Source organism: Oreochromis niloticus, linkage group LG18 (genome assembly GCF_001858045.2).
Source record: "Oreochromis niloticus isolate F11D_XX linkage group LG18, O_niloticus_UMD_NMBU, whole genome shotgun sequence".
In the NCBI taxonomy this organism is placed as follows: Eukaryota; Metazoa; Chordata; class Actinopteri; order Cichliformes; family Cichlidae; genus Oreochromis; species Oreochromis niloticus.
The window spans coordinates 20,330,943-20,352,192 of NC_031982.2; the positions used below are offsets into that span (position 1 = coordinate 20,330,943).

General features: G+C 38.9%; 1 protein-coding gene across 1 annotated transcript; it reads left to right on the forward strand.

Annotated features, from left to right (window-relative positions):
* Positions 1 to 10,733: 10,733 nt before the first annotated feature.
* atp6v0b (ATPase H+ transporting V0 subunit b) lies at positions 10,734 to 20,935 on the forward strand. Its single transcript, XM_003438070.5, has 8 exons — positions 10,734 to 11,152; positions 11,942 to 11,990; positions 13,805 to 13,888; positions 15,097 to 15,174; positions 15,356 to 15,425; positions 15,610 to 15,661; positions 17,443 to 17,633; positions 19,100 to 20,935. The coding sequence occupies exons 1-8, from the start codon at positions 11,068 to 11,070 to the stop codon at positions 19,124 to 19,126; spliced, it is 636 nt and encodes a 211-aa protein (XP_003438118.1). The 5' UTR covers positions 10,734 to 11,067; the 3' UTR covers positions 19,127 to 20,935.
* Positions 20,936 to 21,250: the final 315 nt, after the last annotated feature.

Sequence of the window (21,250 nt, forward strand, 5' to 3'; positions counted from 1 at the left end):
TAACCAGCTTCATTCTCTTATTAAAAGGCTGTACTGTTGCAATCCAGCAATGCTTCACAATGAGTCAAGAAATTACTACAAAAACCAGTGAATGCGACTAACATGCGTTAGTTAAACGAGGTCTTACATGTTGCAGGTAAATTCTTTTTCTTGCATTAAAATTCTAACATGGAGCAAAGGTCTTGCTATTTAATTTGTGTCCAGGGTAATTTTAGCACTACATTTTAGAATTTAAAACAGTAACGGGAATCAAAACACTACTCTGCTGGAGTTGAACAGTGCTTCAGGTCCAATAAACCAACTAACCACTGAAAAAGAAGAAGAAGAAAAAAAGAATGAAGGCCAAAATGACCCTGAAGGGGCTAACAAGCAAAATGAGACCGCTGTGTGTTAACAGAAGACCTCTGAGTCAGATTTAAACTCAGCACATGTGTCGAGATGGTCAATTCCACAGGCTCGCTACTGAAACTGAGCAGTTCAATAATATTTACGCAGTCTCGTCTCATTCCAGCATACAAACTAATGGTATCGATTTTTCATCACATTTCCAACTGCCTTCATTTTTAGTTATTAAATTAAATGTTAATAAAAAAGTATCTTTTTGGTGCCTCAATTAAACATCCCTCCTTTTGTTCCTTTAATCTCTTCAGAAAATGCAAAAAGATTTTATTTCTCTCTATTCTGCAAACTCAAGGATGTTCAATCTGTGTTGAAGTACGTGAGGAAACTCGTACTCCCTAAGTGAACAGACGTGTCTGAAACCAGAAGTTAGCGGCACAGCAGAGAAGTGTTTGCTCTGGATAATTAATAAACAGTATGGTGTAACAGCGACAGCATTAAAGACAGCTACAAGTGATTTATCAACAGCAGCAGCTTGATGAAAGACACAGATTAATCTAAAACAAAATTAATTTTTAATACCACTTGGATATGTTCGTGCTGAGGAAAGAAATTAGAAACCTCTAGACAAGTAAAATATTAAAATTTAAGTATTCATAAGAGCTCCTACCAGTAATAATATGTAATAATACATTGTGACTCCAATTTACATGAGATATATTCCAGTGAGCTCAATTTTTACATGTTAGTATCTGTATCTAAGTCACCCAAAGTTACAGTATCATGCAGTCCTGGGGAAAAGTTCTAAGGTTTTATATATCAGGATATAAAAATTACCCAGACCTAACGGGTGGGTAAATACAACCTCAGACAAATAATAACACACGACATATTACGCCGTGTCTTTTATTTAACAAAATCTAGGCCAAAATGTAGATGCAGTGCACCCCATGATTGGTTGCTTGTAGAACTACATTTAGCGGGAATTGCTTCAAGTAACTGATTTCTGTATGATTCACATCATTGTGGAGGAATTTTGGCCCATTCCTCTTTACAATGTTGCTTTAGCTCATTAAAGTATACGGGCATTTGTTTATCCACAGGTCCCTACACAAGTCAGGTTACAGTCTGGACTTTGAAATACTTTGATACTTTTCTTTTTCAACCATTCTGTTGTAGATTTGCGGGATGGTTGTCCGTGTTGCGTGACCCAGTTTTGGCCAAGCTTTAGTCTTGGTATACAGAGGAGTTGATGGTCTACTCAATGACTGCAAGGTGCCCCGGTCCTTCAAATCATCACCCCTCCACCACCATGCTTGTGTCCTTTGTCTGTCCAGAGGTCATTGTTCAGATTCTTTCCTTATCCTGGAAATGCTTCCAAACCAGCCATACTTGTCCAGTTTTTTTTGTATATAAACTTTCATGAACTTTAACATTTAAAACACCAACTGAGGTTGTAGAGTCTGAGATGTAGCTCTTGGGTTTTTTGCAGTTTCTCTGAGCATTGCACAGTCTGACATTTGGGTGAATTTGCTGGGAAATCAACTCCAGGGAATATTGGCAAATGTTTTGAATGTTTTCCACTTGTGAATAATCTGTATCTCTGTAGAATTATGGGCTTCACATTGTTTGGAAATGGCTCTATAACCCTTCACAAATTGATCGGCAGCAACAATAACTTCTCTAAGCTCACTGCTGATGTCATTTTTGTCTTTGGAACTGGACACACACCTGAATGCTCTCAATCAGCAAACTGCCAAAACATCTGTTTTATAGAGGTGCTCACACCTGCTGATAATTAGTTAATCAAGTGCATATGATCAGCAGCACCTGGCTGCTACTTTCCCTCTTAATTTCTATAGAAACAATGAGTCTGGGCTTAGTTTTGCACAAACTGCTTCACATTTTGCCTTAGTTTTTGATAAATAAACAATGACACAGTGTAATGTCTTGTATTTATCCAGGTAAATACAATCTGTTAATCACCAGATTTTTATTATGTTCTGTAAAACATCAGAACTGAGAAAATGTATATCTTTTTTTTTTTTTTTTTTTTACCATGCCTGGATCCTGGATGTATATGTCAGATATATTAAATGCACAGAAAACAGATACACATTATATGTGAAAGCACTGTGTCGTTAAAGTTCTTTTTTGCTTATAGGAGTCAGCTATGAAAATCTGCAGCATAAGTCCATTTGAGCTGAGAGACTCCATTCCCCTCGCTTCCCTGTTTGTTATTGCTGTACGTCGCTATGTCAACCAGCCTAACGAAAAGAAAGGGGCTAGTAATGTGACGTCTCTGTCTAGTAAAGGGGGCGTGTTCAAATGAAGCCCTATCGAGGCCGGTTATCAGAACATCACGTGACCAAAGATCTCTGAAATGACGTCGCTGAGTTATGTGATTCGAGCTGTGGAAAAGACGCTGGAATTAGATTTTAGCGTGACTTTTTTGTAATTTATTTATTGTTTTATATTCCTTTGTGCACTTTGGGAGGCCGGCATAAATAAATGACTCTCAGAACCTCTTCTGACTACGCCCGCCTTTGTTTGTGAGCAGTTTATGACAACTTTTGTTTAAGTCTGACTCAAGTGGAGGGCCGGTTACTGAGGCAAATATGTGTCTGTTTCTGAAAGTTCAGCGCTTATATACTTACTGGTAAACTTTATAAGCCCTAAATATCGTTCAGAAAAGTCACGTGAGCTACACTAATCTCAGAATTTGCCTCTCGTCTCATCTCCTATTTGTACAGTTTCTATGTGGGGGAGGTTTTCTGTCTATTTTTTTTTTTTGCTACCATCATATTATTCCTAACTAGTTATTGTGTTTTGTTGTTTTTGTTGTTGATCCTACCAGGCTTTCATTTAAAAAAACAAAAACAAAAAAAAAACTTTGGCTTGTTATATTTAGAATTTAGCAAACTGGAATATTTATTAAGTAAATATTAAATTTATGTAGGAGCTGGTGCTGGTCTCCCTGTCTCATTTATTATTCATAGAAAGGGTCTGTTTTGTTTTTTTGTTTTTTCTTGCTTGTCCTTGTCAGAATGAATAAAGTTAACACCACCTTATTTTTAATCGACACTACTCAGACTCTCATTACACTAATATGATCAAAGTGAATAGGCAGGATTGGATATGTTTTAATTGCGGTTGTATTTCCCAAACACTGTAAAACACATTAGTTTGTGGTTACACTGTGGCTTTTTCCACAGTATTATTCTATTTCAGGTGTTGTTGGTTGGTTTGCATTTTAGAGCCTGAAATGTCTGATTCAGTAGTACTGATTTCCAGAGATGTGAATTGTATTCCAATGAGACACATGCACTTTTATGCCATTTAGTTAAAGTTCAAGACTGTTGAGACAAAAAATGAACAGGACAAGACAACCTGGCAGATAGGGAGTAAAACCTTGCGTGAAATACAAAGTGCTATTTTTGATGCCATATTTAATGCATGAACATGTACAGTACATGTTTTGGCAGTTTGCTGGTCTGGAGGGTTCAGGTGTGCATAGATACAATGTCACATTCTTCCTAGTAGTGGGTGTATCAGCAAATTCACCCCAAGGTCAGATTGTGCAATGCTCAAAGAAACTGCAAAAAATGACAGTACAATTCAAAAAAACACTGAACACGTTTGGCTTGTTTGGAAGGGTTTCCAGGAGAAAGTCTCATTTCTCAAAAAAGAAAACAAAACAAAACATGGCAGCACTGCTTAGGTTTGCAAGGTTGTATCTGAACAAACCATAAGACTTCTGGAACAATGTCCTTCAGACAGAGAAGTGCAGCTTTCGTGCTAACAGTAACACTTTTGGAGAAAAGCGAACACGGTGGTGGAGGCGTGATGATTTGGGTTTGTTTTGCAGCCACAGGACCTGGACACCTTGCAGTTGACCATTAACTCCTCTGCACACTGAAGTATTCTAGAAACAAATGTGAGGTCATCAGGCCTTACATTTGTCCGAAAGCTTGGACGAAACTGGGGTATGCAACAGGATAATATTCTTAGCATATGTATAATAGAATAGCTGAAAAATAAAATAATTAAGGTGTTTTAATGGCCCACTGAACCTGACTGAAATCCTGTGGCAGAGCTGTGCATGAGCATATGCAAATTTAAATGTGGTACAGAAGAGTGGACAAAAATTCCTCCACAACCATGTGACAGAGTGATGGAGTCATGCAGGAAGCAATTGTTTCAAGTTATTGCTGCTAAAGGTCATTGAACAGGTTACCAAGTCACGGGGTATATTAAGTTTTTTACATCACAGAGTCCAGTAAAACCTTTATGTCACATGACTTAGAGTACTTAATTTCTACATTTTAGCCTTAGCTGTTGTTAAAAAACAACGATAGAGTGTAACATATTTCACAGTTGATCTGAGGTTGTATTTACCAAGGTTTAAGGCTTCTTAACGACCAGATGATCTTTATTATGTTATATTTAAGTGAATAATAACATTATTTGTCTGTGGAGGTTTTCAGTCATCCAGGTCATTGTAGTCTAAGGAGCTTGAAAAGAAAAGCATCTAGACTTCTTTAAGTTTCCTTGAAGATGTTTAACCTCTCATCTGAGAAGCTTCTTCAGTTCTTTATTCTTTCTTTCTTTCTTTCTTTCTTTCTTTCTTTCTTTCTTTCTTTCTTTCTTTCTTCTCAGTTTTCATTCATCTGAGGTTGTATTTAATTTATTTTAAGACTTACTAAGACTTACCAAAGTATTTTTTTCATTTTATCCTGATATGTAAAACCTTACAAGTGAAGGAGGCTGTACTTTCTGTAAGTAATTAGTTAATAGTCCACACATGCTAAAATCATGGTCAGGAGTTGGAGGGGGTGAAAATCATTTTGTTTGGACTACTTTAAAGGAGAAATCATGATAACATGTCAGAAACTGCACAAAATGTAAGCAATTATAAAGTCCGGGCATTTTTAGCAATTTGTTTTTCCACTTCACAGGATTTTTGTTGGATAAGAACAAAACATCCCGGGGTTATGTTAAAAACGTGTTCAACAGCTGTAAATAAACATAGAGTGAACTTTAGTATCCCCAGTTTCAACAGCTAGTACTAAACCTTCTCTCTAGAAAATGATGCTTCTTGCATGCTCAGTGCTACCATATAATTAGATTTCTGGGAGAAATAGGAGTTGTTGTTTTTTCCCTCATAACTTTCATGGCAGACACTGTTAGAAGAGGCTTTTTATCTTTCAATGATTACAAAGCAGTCTCTTAAGCAGCATTAAAGTAAAACATTTATAGATCTTAAATGAGGAGAAATGCAGAATGAGGCTTTATTTTCTGCTGAAACGAAATGTTTTAGAGATGTTCACAGATTCAAAAAGTAATGCATTCCACTTTATTATAATCAATCCAGGGAACAAAACCAGACAATTGAAGTTCAAAAGCCTCATTTCAGGGGAACTGCAGTGGTAGCTTGACAGTTAAACACAATGGTGATGATACAAAAGAGAGGAAACAGTTACAGGTTGTAGCTGCCTCCCCTGTATACTTGGAAAGCTGGTGTAATTAAGTTGGCTTCAGGGTCTCTGGCCCTCATTAAAACCCTTTCAGATATGTGATAGAACGGCTTTTATTGGTGACTGACTTTTTTGGTCTCAGGGATGAAATCTGCCACAGACTGTCCAGAATTATAAAAAACAGGATGGAGACAACATCCTCAGAGGTGATACGCACTGTCTGGAAGCCCATGCGGAAATTAATGAAAAGGGAGAATCAGACTTCTGAATTGCTTTTGGCTCCGAGCTGTCAGTCACATGGAAAACTGGTTTATGGGGGGGGGTTCTTCTTTTCATGTTGCTGAGAGACATGTTTGACATGACACACTTTATGTTATCACACATGCAAATGTCATTTTGTTATCAATGGGGTAACTTCCCAAATCTTAGCTATAGGCCTGCTTTGATGGAGTTGTCATAAAAGCACACTTGATGTGCAGTTCATGCATCTGCATTTTAATGAGGATGAGTCTATAAGAAGAGTAACAGATAAAGAACTGGTGGCTCATCACTAAAAAGAAGTTCGACATTAATTCAAAAACTCCACATAGAGATATAACAGTGCTTCAGTATTGCATTTTGATAGTTTTTTGAAGATGTATAGCTCAATAAAAAAAGTATACAGATCAGTCAAAATAAAAGAAACAATTCAAGAAAAATAACTTTTATACATAATGAGTAACGCAGTGTCATGGCATTTTCATTTGATGCAAGGTTGGTGTTTTCTAAATTTCACAGTAGTTGAAAAAAACAAACAAAAAAAGGATTACTAGGATTAACTTCAAAACTTCAAAACTTTCATTTAAGGCTTTGGTGATATATACTTCATACGTTCTTGTATACTATTGTATTTCAGCCGAATCACACAGGAAATCTTTTATACAGTTCTAAAAGGATGAGCAGACATACCTCAACAAATAAACCTGGAGAAGTCTGGTGTATATTGAGAGTACACTGAGAGCATCAAAGCACAGTGTCTAGCTTTTTCAAAGAATGTAAGAATTAGTAATCTGTGGCAGAACACTTGCAACAAGGCAGATAGTCCTTGCAAATGGAAATGTGTTTTATTTTATATACATATGCACAATACTGTATACAATTCAAATAAGTTTGAAGGTCAGTATTTGGTATGACCATCTCTCCCCTCTGGGTAGCCCAGTCCATGACTGATAGTGTTTCATTGTGTGGTTTTCTATCGAGGTATGTTTTTACTGCATTTGAAGTACGTTTAGGATCACTGCATTGCTGAACACTGAAAGTACTGACAATTTTATTTTTCAGATGTTACTACATAGTGGACGTGATGGTTCCTTTCTGCATTTATAATTCCATCCAAGTCTGAAACATCTTCTTTTGCCCCCCAATTGTTTAGCTTCCTCAGTTTTTGCCATGCCAATATATACCAAGTTTTCAGCCAATAGATCTTTGGCTTTATATATAGTTTTATATATATTGCCAATATATATAAAACTGTGTTATATTTGGCATTTTTTGTAGATTCAACCTAAGAAATGTTGTGCTTTTGCAACAGGCTGCTAGAAGCAACGTGCTTGAATATACAACTGTTAAATCTGTTCTTTGCTAAGTATCATGTGTGAATGAAACACCAGTTGGGGTTAAGTGCCATTTTGATGCTTGAATTATTTACAGGTTGTTGTTAAGTAGCTTAGCAAACAAATAAAGTTTCAAACAGGCAATGAATTAAAGAAAAAAGGCAACATAAAGTGTCTTAGTGTTGTGTTTCACTACCGTGTGCTATGGGAACAGCTTTCCTGCCCCCTGGCCTTGATTTGACATCTTAATAGAATTAGAATAGAATAGAATTCAACTTTATTGTCATTGCACATGCACAGGTACAGGGCAACAAAATGCAGTTTGCATCCATCCAGAAGTGCTTTAGCCATGATATAGCTATATTACAATATATATTAGCAATAATATAGATATGTAAGTATATTACAGAAATGGGTCTATTATGGTATGTTATAATGTACACGGTATGAAGTATGTTATGAATATGCTATAACTATAAGTATGTACAGGCTGTAGTGAGTACAAGCTATGTACAGGCTATGAACAGGATATAAATATGAAAAAAACTATACAGAATATGAAATAAAAAACTATACAGAAATATGAGATATACAGTTATACAGAAATGTGAACTATGCAAGTTATAAACAGTTGTAGGATTAAAAATTATTGTATGTACAGAATGATTATTTACACAGAACTATATAGTAGTGCAGTTAAGATAAGTGAGATATGTGGATAATTTCTACAGAGGCTATATAAAGTGCTAGTGGTTGTGAGTGGTGGTTCAGTCCATGTTATTATTGTGTGTTTGAGGGTACAGTTGTCCATTGTGTGTGTGTGTGTAGGTGGTTGTGGGTGCATGTTCAGTCCATGAGTTTAACGTGGGTCAGATGTCAGGAGGCACTGGTGAGCCTTCTTGACCAGCTTAGAGCAGTTGGTCGTCCAGATGAGATCCTCGGAGATGTGGACTCCCACTTGAAGCTGTTCACACACTCCACAGCTGTCCCCTTAATGGATGGGTGGATGTGAGTCAGCATTCCTCCTGTAGTCCACGATGAGCTCCTTAGTCTTCTTGGTGTTAAGCAGCAGGTTGTTTGTGTCGCACCACTCAGCCAGACGATCCACCTCCTCCCTGTAGGCTGTCTCATCGTTGTCACTGATGAGGCCAATCACCGTGGTGTCATCTGCAAACTTAATGATGGTGTTGGAACCATCAGCAGGTCTGCAGTCGTGGGTGAAGAGGGAGTAGAGGAAAGGGCTCATCACACAGCCTTGTGGTACACCGGTGTTCATTGTGATTGTTGATGAGCAGCGGTTATCCAGCCGGACATGTTGGGGGCGGTTGGTCAGGAAGTCCAGTAACCATTTGCAGATGAGGGAACTGATGCCCAGGTCTGTCAGTTTCCTGATGAGTTGTGAGGGGTGGATTGTATTGAATGTTGAACTGAAGTCTATAAACAGCATTCTGGAGTAGGTGTTGTTGTTGTCGAGGTGTGAGAGGACAGAGTGCAGTGCGATGGAGACTGCATCCTCTGTACTCCTGTTCTGGCGGTATGCGAATTGGTGGGGGTCCAGGGTGGGGGGGAGACAGGATTTGAAGTGTGCTAAGACCAGCTGCTCTAAGCACTTAGTGATGATGGGGGTGAGTGCTACTGGGCGGTAGTCATTGAGGCTAGATGGGTTGGAGTTTTTGGGTATCGGGACGATGGAGGTGGATTTGAAGCAGGCGGGTACCACAGCGTGGGCCAAGGACAGATTGAGTATGTCTGTGAGCACTCCTGCAAGCTCCCCAGAACACGCTCTGAGAACACGCCCGGGGATGCCATCAGGACCTGCAGCCTTGTGGACATTGATCCTGCTCAGCACCGCTCCTACATCGGTGGGGGAGAGAGTCAGAGGTTGGTGGTCTGGCGTCATGTCTGTTTTGGTTGTGGTTGTGGGGCTCCCTCGCTCAAAACGAACATAAAAGTTGTTGAGCTCATTGAGGAAGGAGACATCAGAGGATGTGGGGGAGGGTTTGGTGGTCCTGTAGTCTGTAATGGTCTGGAGTCCTTGCCACATGCGTCGGGGGTTGGAGTTGGAGAAGTGTTCTTCTACCTTCTTTTTGTAATGGTGTTTGGCTTTTTTGATGCCCTTCTTTAGATTAGCCCTGGCTGTACTGTAGGCGTGTGCATCTCCTGACCTAAAGGCGGTGTTGCGGGCCTTCAGGAGGAGACGAACATCCCGGTTCATCCAAGGCTTCTGGTTGGGGTACATGGTGATCCGTTTCTGGGTGGTGACACTGTCTGTGGTTTTGGAGATGTAATCCAGTACAGATGAGGCATACTGGTCCAGGTCTGTGTGGGTGAACATATTCCAGTCTGTGTTTTTAAATCTGTCCTGGAGCACTGTGTCTGTCCCCTCTGGCCACACTTTAATTGTCCTCACAGCAGGTTTCACACGTTGGATGAGTGGTGAATACCTAGGTGTGAGGAACAGGGAGAGATGGTCCGATTGTCCAATGTGGGGGAGGGGTGTTGCTTTGTAGGCTCCAGCCAAGTTGGAATAAACATGGTCTAAAGTCTTGTCTCCTCTGGTGTGGCAGGAGACATGTTGGTGGAATCTGGGGAGGACTGTCTTTAAGTTGGTGTGGTTGAAGTCGCCAGCAACAATAAAAGCAGCCTCGGGGTGTTTATTCTGGTGTTTGTTAATGGCTGCAGAAAGTTCTTTCATGGCCAACCTAGCATTAGCGTCAGGGGGGATATACACTGCAGTGAGTATGATAGAAGTGAGTTCTGTGGGGAGATAATAAGGTCTGCATTTGACCATTAAAAACTCCGCATTAGGTGAGCAGTGACTCTCAGTAGTAGTGGAGTTCATGCACCAAGCATTGTTAATATAAATGCACAAACCTCTAAGTACTGTAAGAGGAAAAATATGTAACATTTATCCAAAACACAACTGCTCAACATGTTGGTCCCAAATCTCCCATAATTGTTCAGATGGTATCAGGTGATTACAAAAACCATAACATTTCCTTCACAACATTTTTGCACTTAAAATAATACAGTGTACCTCGTGGTCTAAGGATGAGGTTATTGTCCTGCACAAGTCCTATCAAGATAACTATATTTAATTATAGGATAAAGATGCTCAGTCAAATAGACTTAGTATTGATTGGGTTTTTTCCTTTATAAATAGTGTACACCGCAGTCTTGTTGCCTTTGTGGCATATATATTTCAACAGGGACATCTATCGGCCACTGTGCGCGCTGCAGTTAACACTCCGGTTTTGTATGCTATCTTCGAGGATATTTATACCTCTTTTGGCTTGGTTGGCTGTTGTTTTGTTTTGTTTATACTCTAGATCCAAGTCTATATTTGTGTAAATTACGGTGGAATAATTACCGAGTAAATTAAACACAAAGAGTGTTTTAAACGCTTGTTGCAAGACGGCAGTGGGTAAAGTAAAAACATAAGCGAACGCAGCCCTCCCTCCCTTCCTTCCTGGGTCACATGCTAGTCGAGCCGGATCAGCTGACATCACCCAGCTTCTCTTTTTGATTCTCTTCTTCCTCCATCGACTGATAGCGCTTCGTAAAACTGCATTATATCGCTACCTGGGCTGTACTGGCATCAGATTTGAAATTTGGGCCAAGTATATCTTGCTAATCCAGCAGGTTAACCCGGTGGGTAGATGCTACTAGAGTGGATGATGAACGGACACGCCATTCTTTACACGGGGGTCACTTTGGCCTTCTGGAGCACCATACTAATCGTTGGTAAGGTTTTATTTTACAGGAAAATGCCTAATAATAGCAAACTGAATGAATGAAAATATATATTTCATGTAATTTGCAGTAATGGTTGTGTACTTAATCGTTGTCTCTTCGTGACATTGTGATTTCTTTGGTATATTTGATAGCTGTACTTCAGGACCTGTCTAAATACTGGGGTAGTTGCGGCTCTGGTCGATAGGTTAGTTAGCACATGGAAAATTGGTTTACTAATACATGATAAGAGGGATACATGAAAACCCAATTCGCTGTTGAATAAATTAAAAAATCGCTGTGTGCTCACATAACATAAACAACACGGTTTAAGTTAGCATCTGGCTAGCATGCTGTTAGCTAAGGGTAGTTAGCTTACAGCGTTCTCTCATAGCAGAAATTTTCAGAGGTTTTAACATTGGATGCTAGTGACTGTATTTTATTTTGATTAGTGTCACACCTTGTATGATTTGGAAATATTTTGACATGCTAGGATCGCTTTTCTTATAGTAGTTTGAAGTCGTCTGTTTGCACCGTGCTAAGGTTAGCCGTCTAGGTGTTTGTGTGTCCAGCTGACTGTGCTGAGTAGGAACTACAGCGGTTTTCACGTGAGTGTGAGTGAGTGGTCACACCGAAGCTGCAGCTTCTTTTAGAACATAAGTGTGACTGTGTTTCACGCAACCTGCAAAACACACGATTACTCACGCAGAAATACACACGCGTGGACTAAATGGCTCATTTTTAAAGTGTTACCGTGTTTTCCCCACATATGCTTTAAAATGACCGTCACTGTTTCCACAGGGATCTGCTACACTATATTTGACCTGGGATTCCGCTTTGATGTGGCATGGTAAGTATTCTTTGCACACAGCTGCTGTCTGCAGGTAAAGATTCATATCTACTCTAAACTCATTAGTATCAGAGGGATAAAGTTAACGTGCCACACCATTATTCTATAGGAAAGAGTTGTTGAAGGTAGGTAGGTTAAGAAGAGACGTGATGATCAGTTAGTAGTAGTATGACTTAATGCTGAGAAAGAGCTGTACAGATGTTTGCTTTGTGACTGTTGATGGTCAGAATGAGGTTCACTGTGTCATAGTGGATCTCGAGAAAGCATATGATGGGATGCCAAGAGAGGAACTGTGTACTGCATGAGGAAGTCAGGGTGGTGTAGAACATGTTTTAGGACAACTAGACAGTGGTGAGGTGTGTCTGGTAGGAGTGACAGATGGCTAAGGTGGGATCAGGGATCCGCTCTGAGATCCTTCTTGTTTGCAGTGACAGATGAGGTCAGACAGGAGTCTCTGTCGACTAGAATACATATGAGTGAATGAGAGGGAGATGGGTGTAACACTGAAGAGGTAACAAAGGTCAATGAGTTTAAATACCTGGGATCAACCATACAATGCAATGGAGTGTACACAAAAGAGATGATTAAGAGAATGCAGAAAGGATGAAGCAGGTGGGCAGGAGTGTCAGAGGTGATTTGTGACAGAAGGATAGCAGCACAAATGAAAGGGAAGATTTACAAGATGGTAGTAAGACCTTCAATGGTGTATGGTTTCAAGATGGTTTTCACTTTTTTTTTTTTTTTTTAAAGACAGGTGGCAGAGTAGAAGATGTTAAGATTTTCATTGGGAGTGACCAGAATGGACATGATTAGAAATGAGTACATCAGAGGAAAAGCTCAGGTCAAGCAGTTTGGAGATGAAGTTAGAGAGGCAAGGCTGAGATGGTTTGAAAAAGGGGAAAATGGGGGATATATTGGACAAAGGATGTTGACTATGGAGCTGCCAGGCAGGAGGAAAAGGGGAAGACTGCAGAGAAGATTTCATGGATGGAGACATGCAGAGGGCTGGTGTAACAGATGAGGATCCTAGGGATAGGGTGAAATAGAGGCAGGTGATCCACCTAAATTGGGCAACTGAAAGAATTAATAAAGTGATGATTTTTGACCTTGTTTGACATCTAGTCTGTTGTTTTAGTTATATTTTTTTAAGTGGTTCCACCAGGAAAAATATAATATTGACGTTCTGGCCAATTAAAGTTATAAAACAGCACTGACTTTTCCCACATTGCACCATTTTAAGTGTACAGAGACGTGCCTTACAACATAAGCTAGTGTACGTTGCCTGTTTCCTCTTTGACAGATTCAGGGCCCGCCTTTTCCCTTTTTGCAGAGTGATAGTGAGGCACCAATCCGTTTCACTTGGCTGATCAGACATTTTCAAAGATAATTTTTATATGTTGGAAGTGAAAGTAACAGTGAATGTGTCACTTTGTTTTCAAACTTACTTTTACTATAGGTATAATGCTAACCAATGGCTCCCTTAAAATCTGTTTTAAAGTACAAAAACAATACTCATAATGCGTTCAGTACATTTATGCTGTAAGTGAGCCATGGAGACATTTTTTGAGGTCTGTCTGTACTTTCCCCAAACAAATTTGGGATGTGAAAGAAACACCCGTGCATGAAGTGGTTTCCATCTACTACTTGAAGAGGGCATAGCTTGGATTTATCCACTACAGTTATTTATTTTAACAGAGTGTTGAGAAAAAGGTTCGACTTTAAAACAGAGCGTACGTCGTGTTTTTAAAAGGTATTGCAAACAATGATGTTGTTATAAAATTGAGCCTGAGTGAGCTTTACTTCTTTACTCACAGGTTCCTGACAGAGACTTCTCCTTTCATGTGGGCTAATCTGGGCATTGGTTTGGCCATCTCGTTGTCTGTGGTGGGAGCTGCCTGGTAAGTAAGACTTCTTTAAGTACATACTACTGTCCATAGCTGGCTATGTTTGATTAGAAAACATGAGAATAAGTTTACACAAAATGCTAAACTCTACTGTCAGTTGTCTTGTTTCAACATAAGAGGAGTAAAAGGAAAAATGTGCTGTTCCCTAAAACCTTTGACCTTACTTTTTAAAACAACAGGTGTAAATGTAGAACTGTAAAGTCTTAAACTGTTTGAAAGGGAAAATAGATGTTTCTTGTTTTGTTTTGTTTTTTTTAGGATATTGTGTTCAGAGTTTGTGAAATAATAAACTGCAGAAATTACACATAAAATGCTCTAAAAAGACTGATGTTTATAAAGGGCTTGTAGCCTCTTCTAGTCTCACTTATGCATTTTAAAACCACATTCACCCACTTAGACCACACTTCATTTTATGGACTTTATGCACCTATATATGTCACACACTAATAACGATCCGTTTTTTCGGGGCAGTTTGGGGTTCGTTATCTTAAAGAAGAATTCAAAATGTAGACTAGAGGACTCGGGAATCGAACCACAGATCTTCTGAGAACTCTAACTGAATTCCTTTGATATAGATTCAGCTGCAGGGAAAGGCCAGCTACAGCCAGTGGTCTGTGGGAAAAACCGCCACCTGTCGATCCACAGGTTGCTGGATTACAAAATGATTCCTGTGTTTGCTTAATAATTTTGATTTACACACTGAATAACTTATCTCTTCTGCATGAGATTGTCCTACACATTCCTATCATTTGAAATTAATGAGAAATACATCGTCTTATTTGTTTCCGCACACATTACCTACAAGTCTCTGGGCTGGCTGCTTATTTTGGATCAGTGTTCAGAAGATTTATTTTCATTTAATTGCCTACCTTGAGCTCCTTTTTATTGTTTAGTATTTTATCCCATTAAGTGCATTAGATGAAAAATGTGCTGCCACTGTGTGTTGAAACGGATCCTTTTTACCTTGTTTTTGCATCATTACAAGTCTTGAGTGCATTGAAAACCATTTGGATCACAGAAGATGTGTATTTATACTACGTGTAAATGGGTCGTTTTAGAGTGAAGCTGAATAATGGTAGTCATTTAACTCGTGCTTTGTTTTTATGCTTCTCCTGTTTCCATTTATATCGATTGTTGACTTTTCTGTAACATTAAAATGTTTTTGTAAGTGATGTTGTTTTTCTTTCCGTTTGTTTTCCCAGGGGGATCTACGTCACTGGCTCTAGCATTATTGGTGGTGGTGTCAAGGCTCCACGAATCAAAACCAAAAATTTGGTCAGGTAAGCCCCGTCAAAGAGAGCACTTGTCTGTTTTGTTCCCGTCAACAGCTATACGTGGCTAAGAAGGGCATTCAGTGAATTATGGTTCCATCTAGCACCAGTAACATCAGTTTATTACTGCAGGTCCAAAGCAGTGTTTTGCAGAGACGGTGACCCTTGCTTATTCTGTTTCTCCCTCTAGCATTATCTTCTGTGAAGCTGTTGCAATCTATGGAATCATCATGGCTATTGTCATCAGCAATATGGCCGAGGTAAGGAACAAGTTTTTGATGATTGAGGAAGCCTTTTTTAAAAACTCATAAATAATGCAAGGAAGACTGCACAGAGGAGAGCGTAGCCTTGAAATTAAGCTGCAGTTGTAAGAGACAAAAACAAGTGAAATGTCATTGTAGAGCCCGGAATAAGGATTCTGAAATGATTTATTTCGTCTTACAGAACTTCAGTGGAACGACTCCTGAGACTATTGGGGCACGAAACTACCAAGCTGGTAAGAAAAGAGACTCCTGACTGAAATAGGAAATTCCCACTTGTAATTCTAGGGTTTTAAAAATAAATAATAATAACAATAATAGAATTTCAGCCCTGTTTATACGTAGCCCCCCATTTTCAGAGGCTCAAAATTAACTGGACTGACAAGCAGTCAGTGCCCAGGTGAGGCCTGTGCCCTTTTAATTTCATGAAGGACAAAAGATCCAGAGTCGATTTCAAGTGTTGACCTTGTATATGGTAGCTGTTTACTGGAGATCTCAATATTCTGTTCAAAGAGAATCTATGCAAGCGAGGGTGTCATCATTAGGCTGAAAACAACCCCAAGCCAAAATAAACATGTCATAGACGGAAAATTTTAGTGGCCAATTCTACAGTCTGGTTGATTCTTAAAAATGGTAAATGGACTGGTTCTTATATAGTGCTTTTCTACTCTATCTGAGCACTCAAAGCGCTTTTACACAACTTGTTCATTCACCCAATCACACCAGCACTTTTTCTAAGCACTTCCTATCTAACATTCACACATGCAATCATACTCTGATGGATGCATCTGAGAGCAGCATGGGGTTAGTATCTTGCCCAAGGATATTTGGCATGCAGGCTGGAGCAGACTGGGATCGAAACTTCCGGTTAGTAGGTGACCTGCTCCTGAGTTACAGCACTGAGCCCAATGCACTGACCAGCTCAGCAAAGGTCAGGAAGGTCTCACAAGAAGTGGATGATCACAGAATTATTTCCATGTTTAAGATAAACAGTGTACCGGTGTTACAGTCTACAATCCAGACATACCTTTATGAATATACAGAGGGTTTACAACAAGGTGCAGGAACAGGAAGGTCAGAAAACAACTAAAAGAGTCTGCACAGTTGTGGGGGAAAATATTCGTTGTACAGATTAAACTAAGATGAAGGCCTATCAGATGAATGTGGTGGTGTGAAACTGCTCATGATCTGAAGCATATCACATTATTTGTCAAACAGTGTTATCAGTGTTATTGCATGGCCTCGGGTAACTAATACTTATTGATGATGTGACTGCTGATAGAAGAAGCAGGATGAATTGTGAAGTGCACAGGGTTATACCCTCTTCTCAGATTCAGCCAAATACTTCAAAAGTGATCAAACAGGGCTTCAAAGTGCAAACGGATAATGACCCAAAGCAAACTGCAAAAGCACCCCAAGAGTTTATCAAAGAAAAGAAATGAGATATTCTTCAGTAGCACATGCTTGAGTTATTCAGTACAAAACTGGATGCAGAGACCCACAAACGAGCAGCAACTAAAGGTGGCTTCTCAGTTCTGGCCTTAATGAGGTTTCCTGCAACGGACTTTTATCAAAATATTAAAAACCATCCTTACATTTAAAATGATAAAATGACAAAACTGTTAAAGTGGTAAAAAATGTGTTAAACCTGTGAATGAAAACTGAAAGTCTGTACTTTAATGACATATTGGTTGCTTGATTTGCTTGAAGTCCACTGTGGGGATGCACAGATTTGAAATTACTAAAACCTTTGGACCTATACTGTTGACAACAGTAAAGAAAAGATATTTGCTGCATTCACTACATAAAGTTTTAGTTTTTATATCCATGTTTTGAATAGTTTTACAAAATTTAACAGATACAGAAACTTAAATATGTTGACTAACTGTGAAGATGCTTCACAATAAACTCTTACAGACTTATTTCAGAATCAAACAGGGAGCATGAATCTCGTAGACGACTCCATTGTGAGTTACTCAGGTTGAACTGTGACTCATTTTGTTTTCTGTCCTATTAGGTTACTCCATGTTTGGAGCTGGTCTGACTGTGGGCTTTTCCAACCTCTTCTGTGGCATCTGTGTTGGCATCGTGGGCAGCGGAGCCGCTTTGGCAGATGCCCAGAACGCCAGCCTCTTCGTGAAGATCCTCATTGTGGAAATCTTTGGAAGCGCCATCGGCCTGTTTGGTGTCATTGTAGCTATTCTGCAGGTAAGTACGGTTTTTTGAAAGCCTTTACACTTCATCTTTTGCCCCACAGGAGGAAAATGGCCACATAGCACAAACTGAAGTTTTTAATTTCACTTTAGTTATGATTTTAGGTGAGAAACTGTCAGTCATAACAATCTTATCATAAAGCTTTATCGGTTTTAGCCTCACTCTAATCTGAGCAAGGCTAAAACAGTTTTTTCTAAATTAGGGCTGCCACGATTAGTCGACTAATCACGATTACGTCGACTATCAAAATCGTCGACGACTGATTTAATAGTCGACGCGTCGTTTGAAGCTTTGTAAGATCACAAAAGACGCAGGAATAAGTAGTAGGATTTAAGAGTGTAATAACGGACTGAAACAGAAGATGGCAGCACTGCATGTACAAGGATGCCAGCTGCCGTTAAACCCCGAAGAAGAAGAAGAAGGAGGAGTAGCTCCGTCCCAGAATTCATAGCGCAGCCCAGCTCAGTTTCCAACAATGGCGGCAGCTAGTTAGTTTTAATATTACTCTTATTATTCTTTCTGGGTCACAAAATAACTTTAACATGTTTTCAGGCGAGAATGTAGCTGTGTAAACCACAAATATCTGCTCAGTTTATCAAGACACCACATATTTTCAAAAGCGCTCCGACGTTTTCGGAGACGTCTGTTACCCACTAGCTCGATAGCTAGCCGGGGGCAAGGCTCACTAGCGCCCGTGAGAACACCGGACTCCCGGCAAATCGTTTTCAAACCCACCGCGGTCTTTCGCTACTCAGGTTAAACGTATATGAGTCACTTAGATAACTTACAAATGTTATTGTTTGGCTTTTTTTTAGTATTTTATTTGTTCCTGAGTAAATCGGTTTGGCGGAGATTAAAGTTATAGGTTTTACACAGCAGCTAAATAAACGTCAAGCAGACAACTGATTATCAGAGGTGTGAGATGCTTGAGAATATACTCCGGGGTCCCGTTATATTTTAGATAGCAAGGAGCAGACAGCTGAGTTTATTAAACTCCACCGAAACAATCTGCAAATGTCATTAAAATTTAATAAACTATCATCTTGTCTTTATTTTTACTTGGCACATACCTTAAACACTTAAAGCTGTAAGCTAATGATAGTTATATAAGAGCAGATGCATGCTGGTGCAATAAACTGTACGTTTTACGTCCAACGGATGCATGATCTGATTAGTCGACTAATCGCAAAAATAATCGGTGACTAGTCGACTATCAAAATAATCGTTTGTGGCAGCCCTATTCTAAATATGTGATATAATTTCACGTTTTTTAACATTTGTTTCAGTTTACAATTTTTTTTTTTTGCAAACTTTAAGTTTTTAGTTTAGTTTTGGTTAGTTATAACAATCTTTCCACAACATAGTTGTTTGGACAAAGGCCCAGATTTTGTTGCAGAGACTTAAAAATTCTAACTCGTTACAGTAAACGTTTATAAAAACTGCTTTTTGTTTCTCCTCAGACGTCGAAAGTAAAGATGGGTGACTAGAAGGTGCATTCAAACGCTGAGAAGACAGAGACACTGCTGAAACAAAACAAAAAAAGATGGATTATTGTGTAAATACATCGTAAATTATTTAAATGTCTCTATTTGCCTGGTATTTTTTTTTTTTTAACTACCATTCATACAAGAGTTAGTGCTGCTCTTAATTCTTAACGGAAGAATGAAAGTTAAAGAAAACAGCATATTTTGCATTTTATACCTTTTTTTTCTTTTTCTTTTTTTTCCCTGTAAATCAATATACAACATAAATGAGTGAACTCTGATGATTTAGCCTGATGAACAATAGAAGTAAACGGGGCAGTCTGAAGAGCGGCTGCATGGACAGATTCACTCTGCAGGAGAGGTTTACACCGATAACTCTGTTTAATTTGCATCATTTTTATCTGACCGCTCTTGTTGAATGGTAGCTAAAAATTAGACTGGAGTATTTGAAAATATTTGTGTGTGTGTTTTTGTGTGTGTGTGTGTGTGTGTGTGCGCGCGTGCAGGACATGTGATCTTTTTTTTCCTGTGAAGCATGAGGATGTTTGTCATTGTGTTTGTAGCCTGGTCTGTCAGATCTGTTTCTTTTTGTCTTTAATCTGTTCTTTGCTGATAGGCTGATGGTCCTAACGCACACAGCAGCCATAATACTGTATTTATCAGGCTTCCTATTGTGAAAGTAATGGGAAATATGTGAAGTCTAAAAATTGATTACTTAACTGAAATAATCACTAAGGTTAGGTTGGCTCAGTGGGAGGTCAAATATGGTAAAATCACATACAGATTTCCTGCAGTCTTTACAAATGTCTTTAAAAAAAGAGTCTTGCAGTCGATCCTTTCCTGTAGTTAGGATGTAGGATATAGTGTTTGCTTGAAGTAAAACAAAAGAAGTCTTTTAAGAGACCATTTGTTTAAAATGTTGTGCACTAACAAGGAAACACACACACAACCCCCCCCAAATAATACGCTTCCATAAAAATAAAAAAATCCAATTGATATCCTGGGTTTTTTATTTTATGGTATTACTGTCATTTAGCAAGGGTCCCAAACTCTGACTCTGTTGTATTTGTTGCTTCATGATAATAAAACATCCAAATTTTGCACCCAAATCTTTGTCCACGTAGCTTCATATGACCTTTTCATTGAAACTTTTCTTTTGAATGTTAGTTTTGTCTTGTGTGAAAATGTCAACTCTTCTCATTTATGTTCAACATTCCTTAAAGTTTCATTCATTTATTTTTTAAATCTCAGTTGTCTGTGGGTGGATGTTGAAAAGCAGCCTTTTGGATGGTGTAACTGATTATTTTCTAAGCTACCAGTAAAATAAAAGTGAGTTTAGCCTAAAATGAGAAAATGCTGTAATGGTGGTGTGTGTGTGTAAACATAGCATAGAAACGTCTTATGTTTTTGATCATCATTCCACAGAGCTGACAGACCATGGCTTTTTTGTGAATTGTGTCCTGTTTTTGGTTTTTGTTTCTTTTGTTTCTTGAAATCTTCCCTCCACATACTCAAGAGTTTAAACACTGAAGTAAGTCTGGCCTCACAAAGGTGTCGGAGCAGTGAGATGGTGTTTGTTCTCATAAATGATAATAATCAGATGTGACTCCAAGATGCCTTTGGAGAACCAGGCTGTGTACCAAATCCCGGGCTTTCAGTGACTGTAGATGGTACTGTGTGTACATTATGTTGATGTGATGGTGACTTGGAAAATAACTCAGTTTTCAAAATTGTGTATAATAAAAACAGAATCTGATTTTTGTTTCTGCCTTCATAAATGTCCTTGAGGAAAATAAAATGATTCAATCGAGATCTCTGATGTTTTTTTTCTGTGTGTTTGTCTTCATTAAATGTGAGTGTATTGTCACCCAGGCCAATAAAAAGGCTGCTTTACTCTTTGCAGTTTGCAGTTGTTTCCACTAGATGGCTCTGAAATCCACAACATCTGCGTTGATTAAACAGCTGCTGAAAACTTTCTTGACAAAATAGTTTTTTGTCCTGTTAACCTCTCAGCAAATCGTTAATATCCATCTTTCAGTTTGTGCAGTTTAAGTCTTATGTTTTCATCGCAATGAAAGCCTTATAATCGTCGCGTAATATACTGTAATATTTTAAACCCACAAGCGC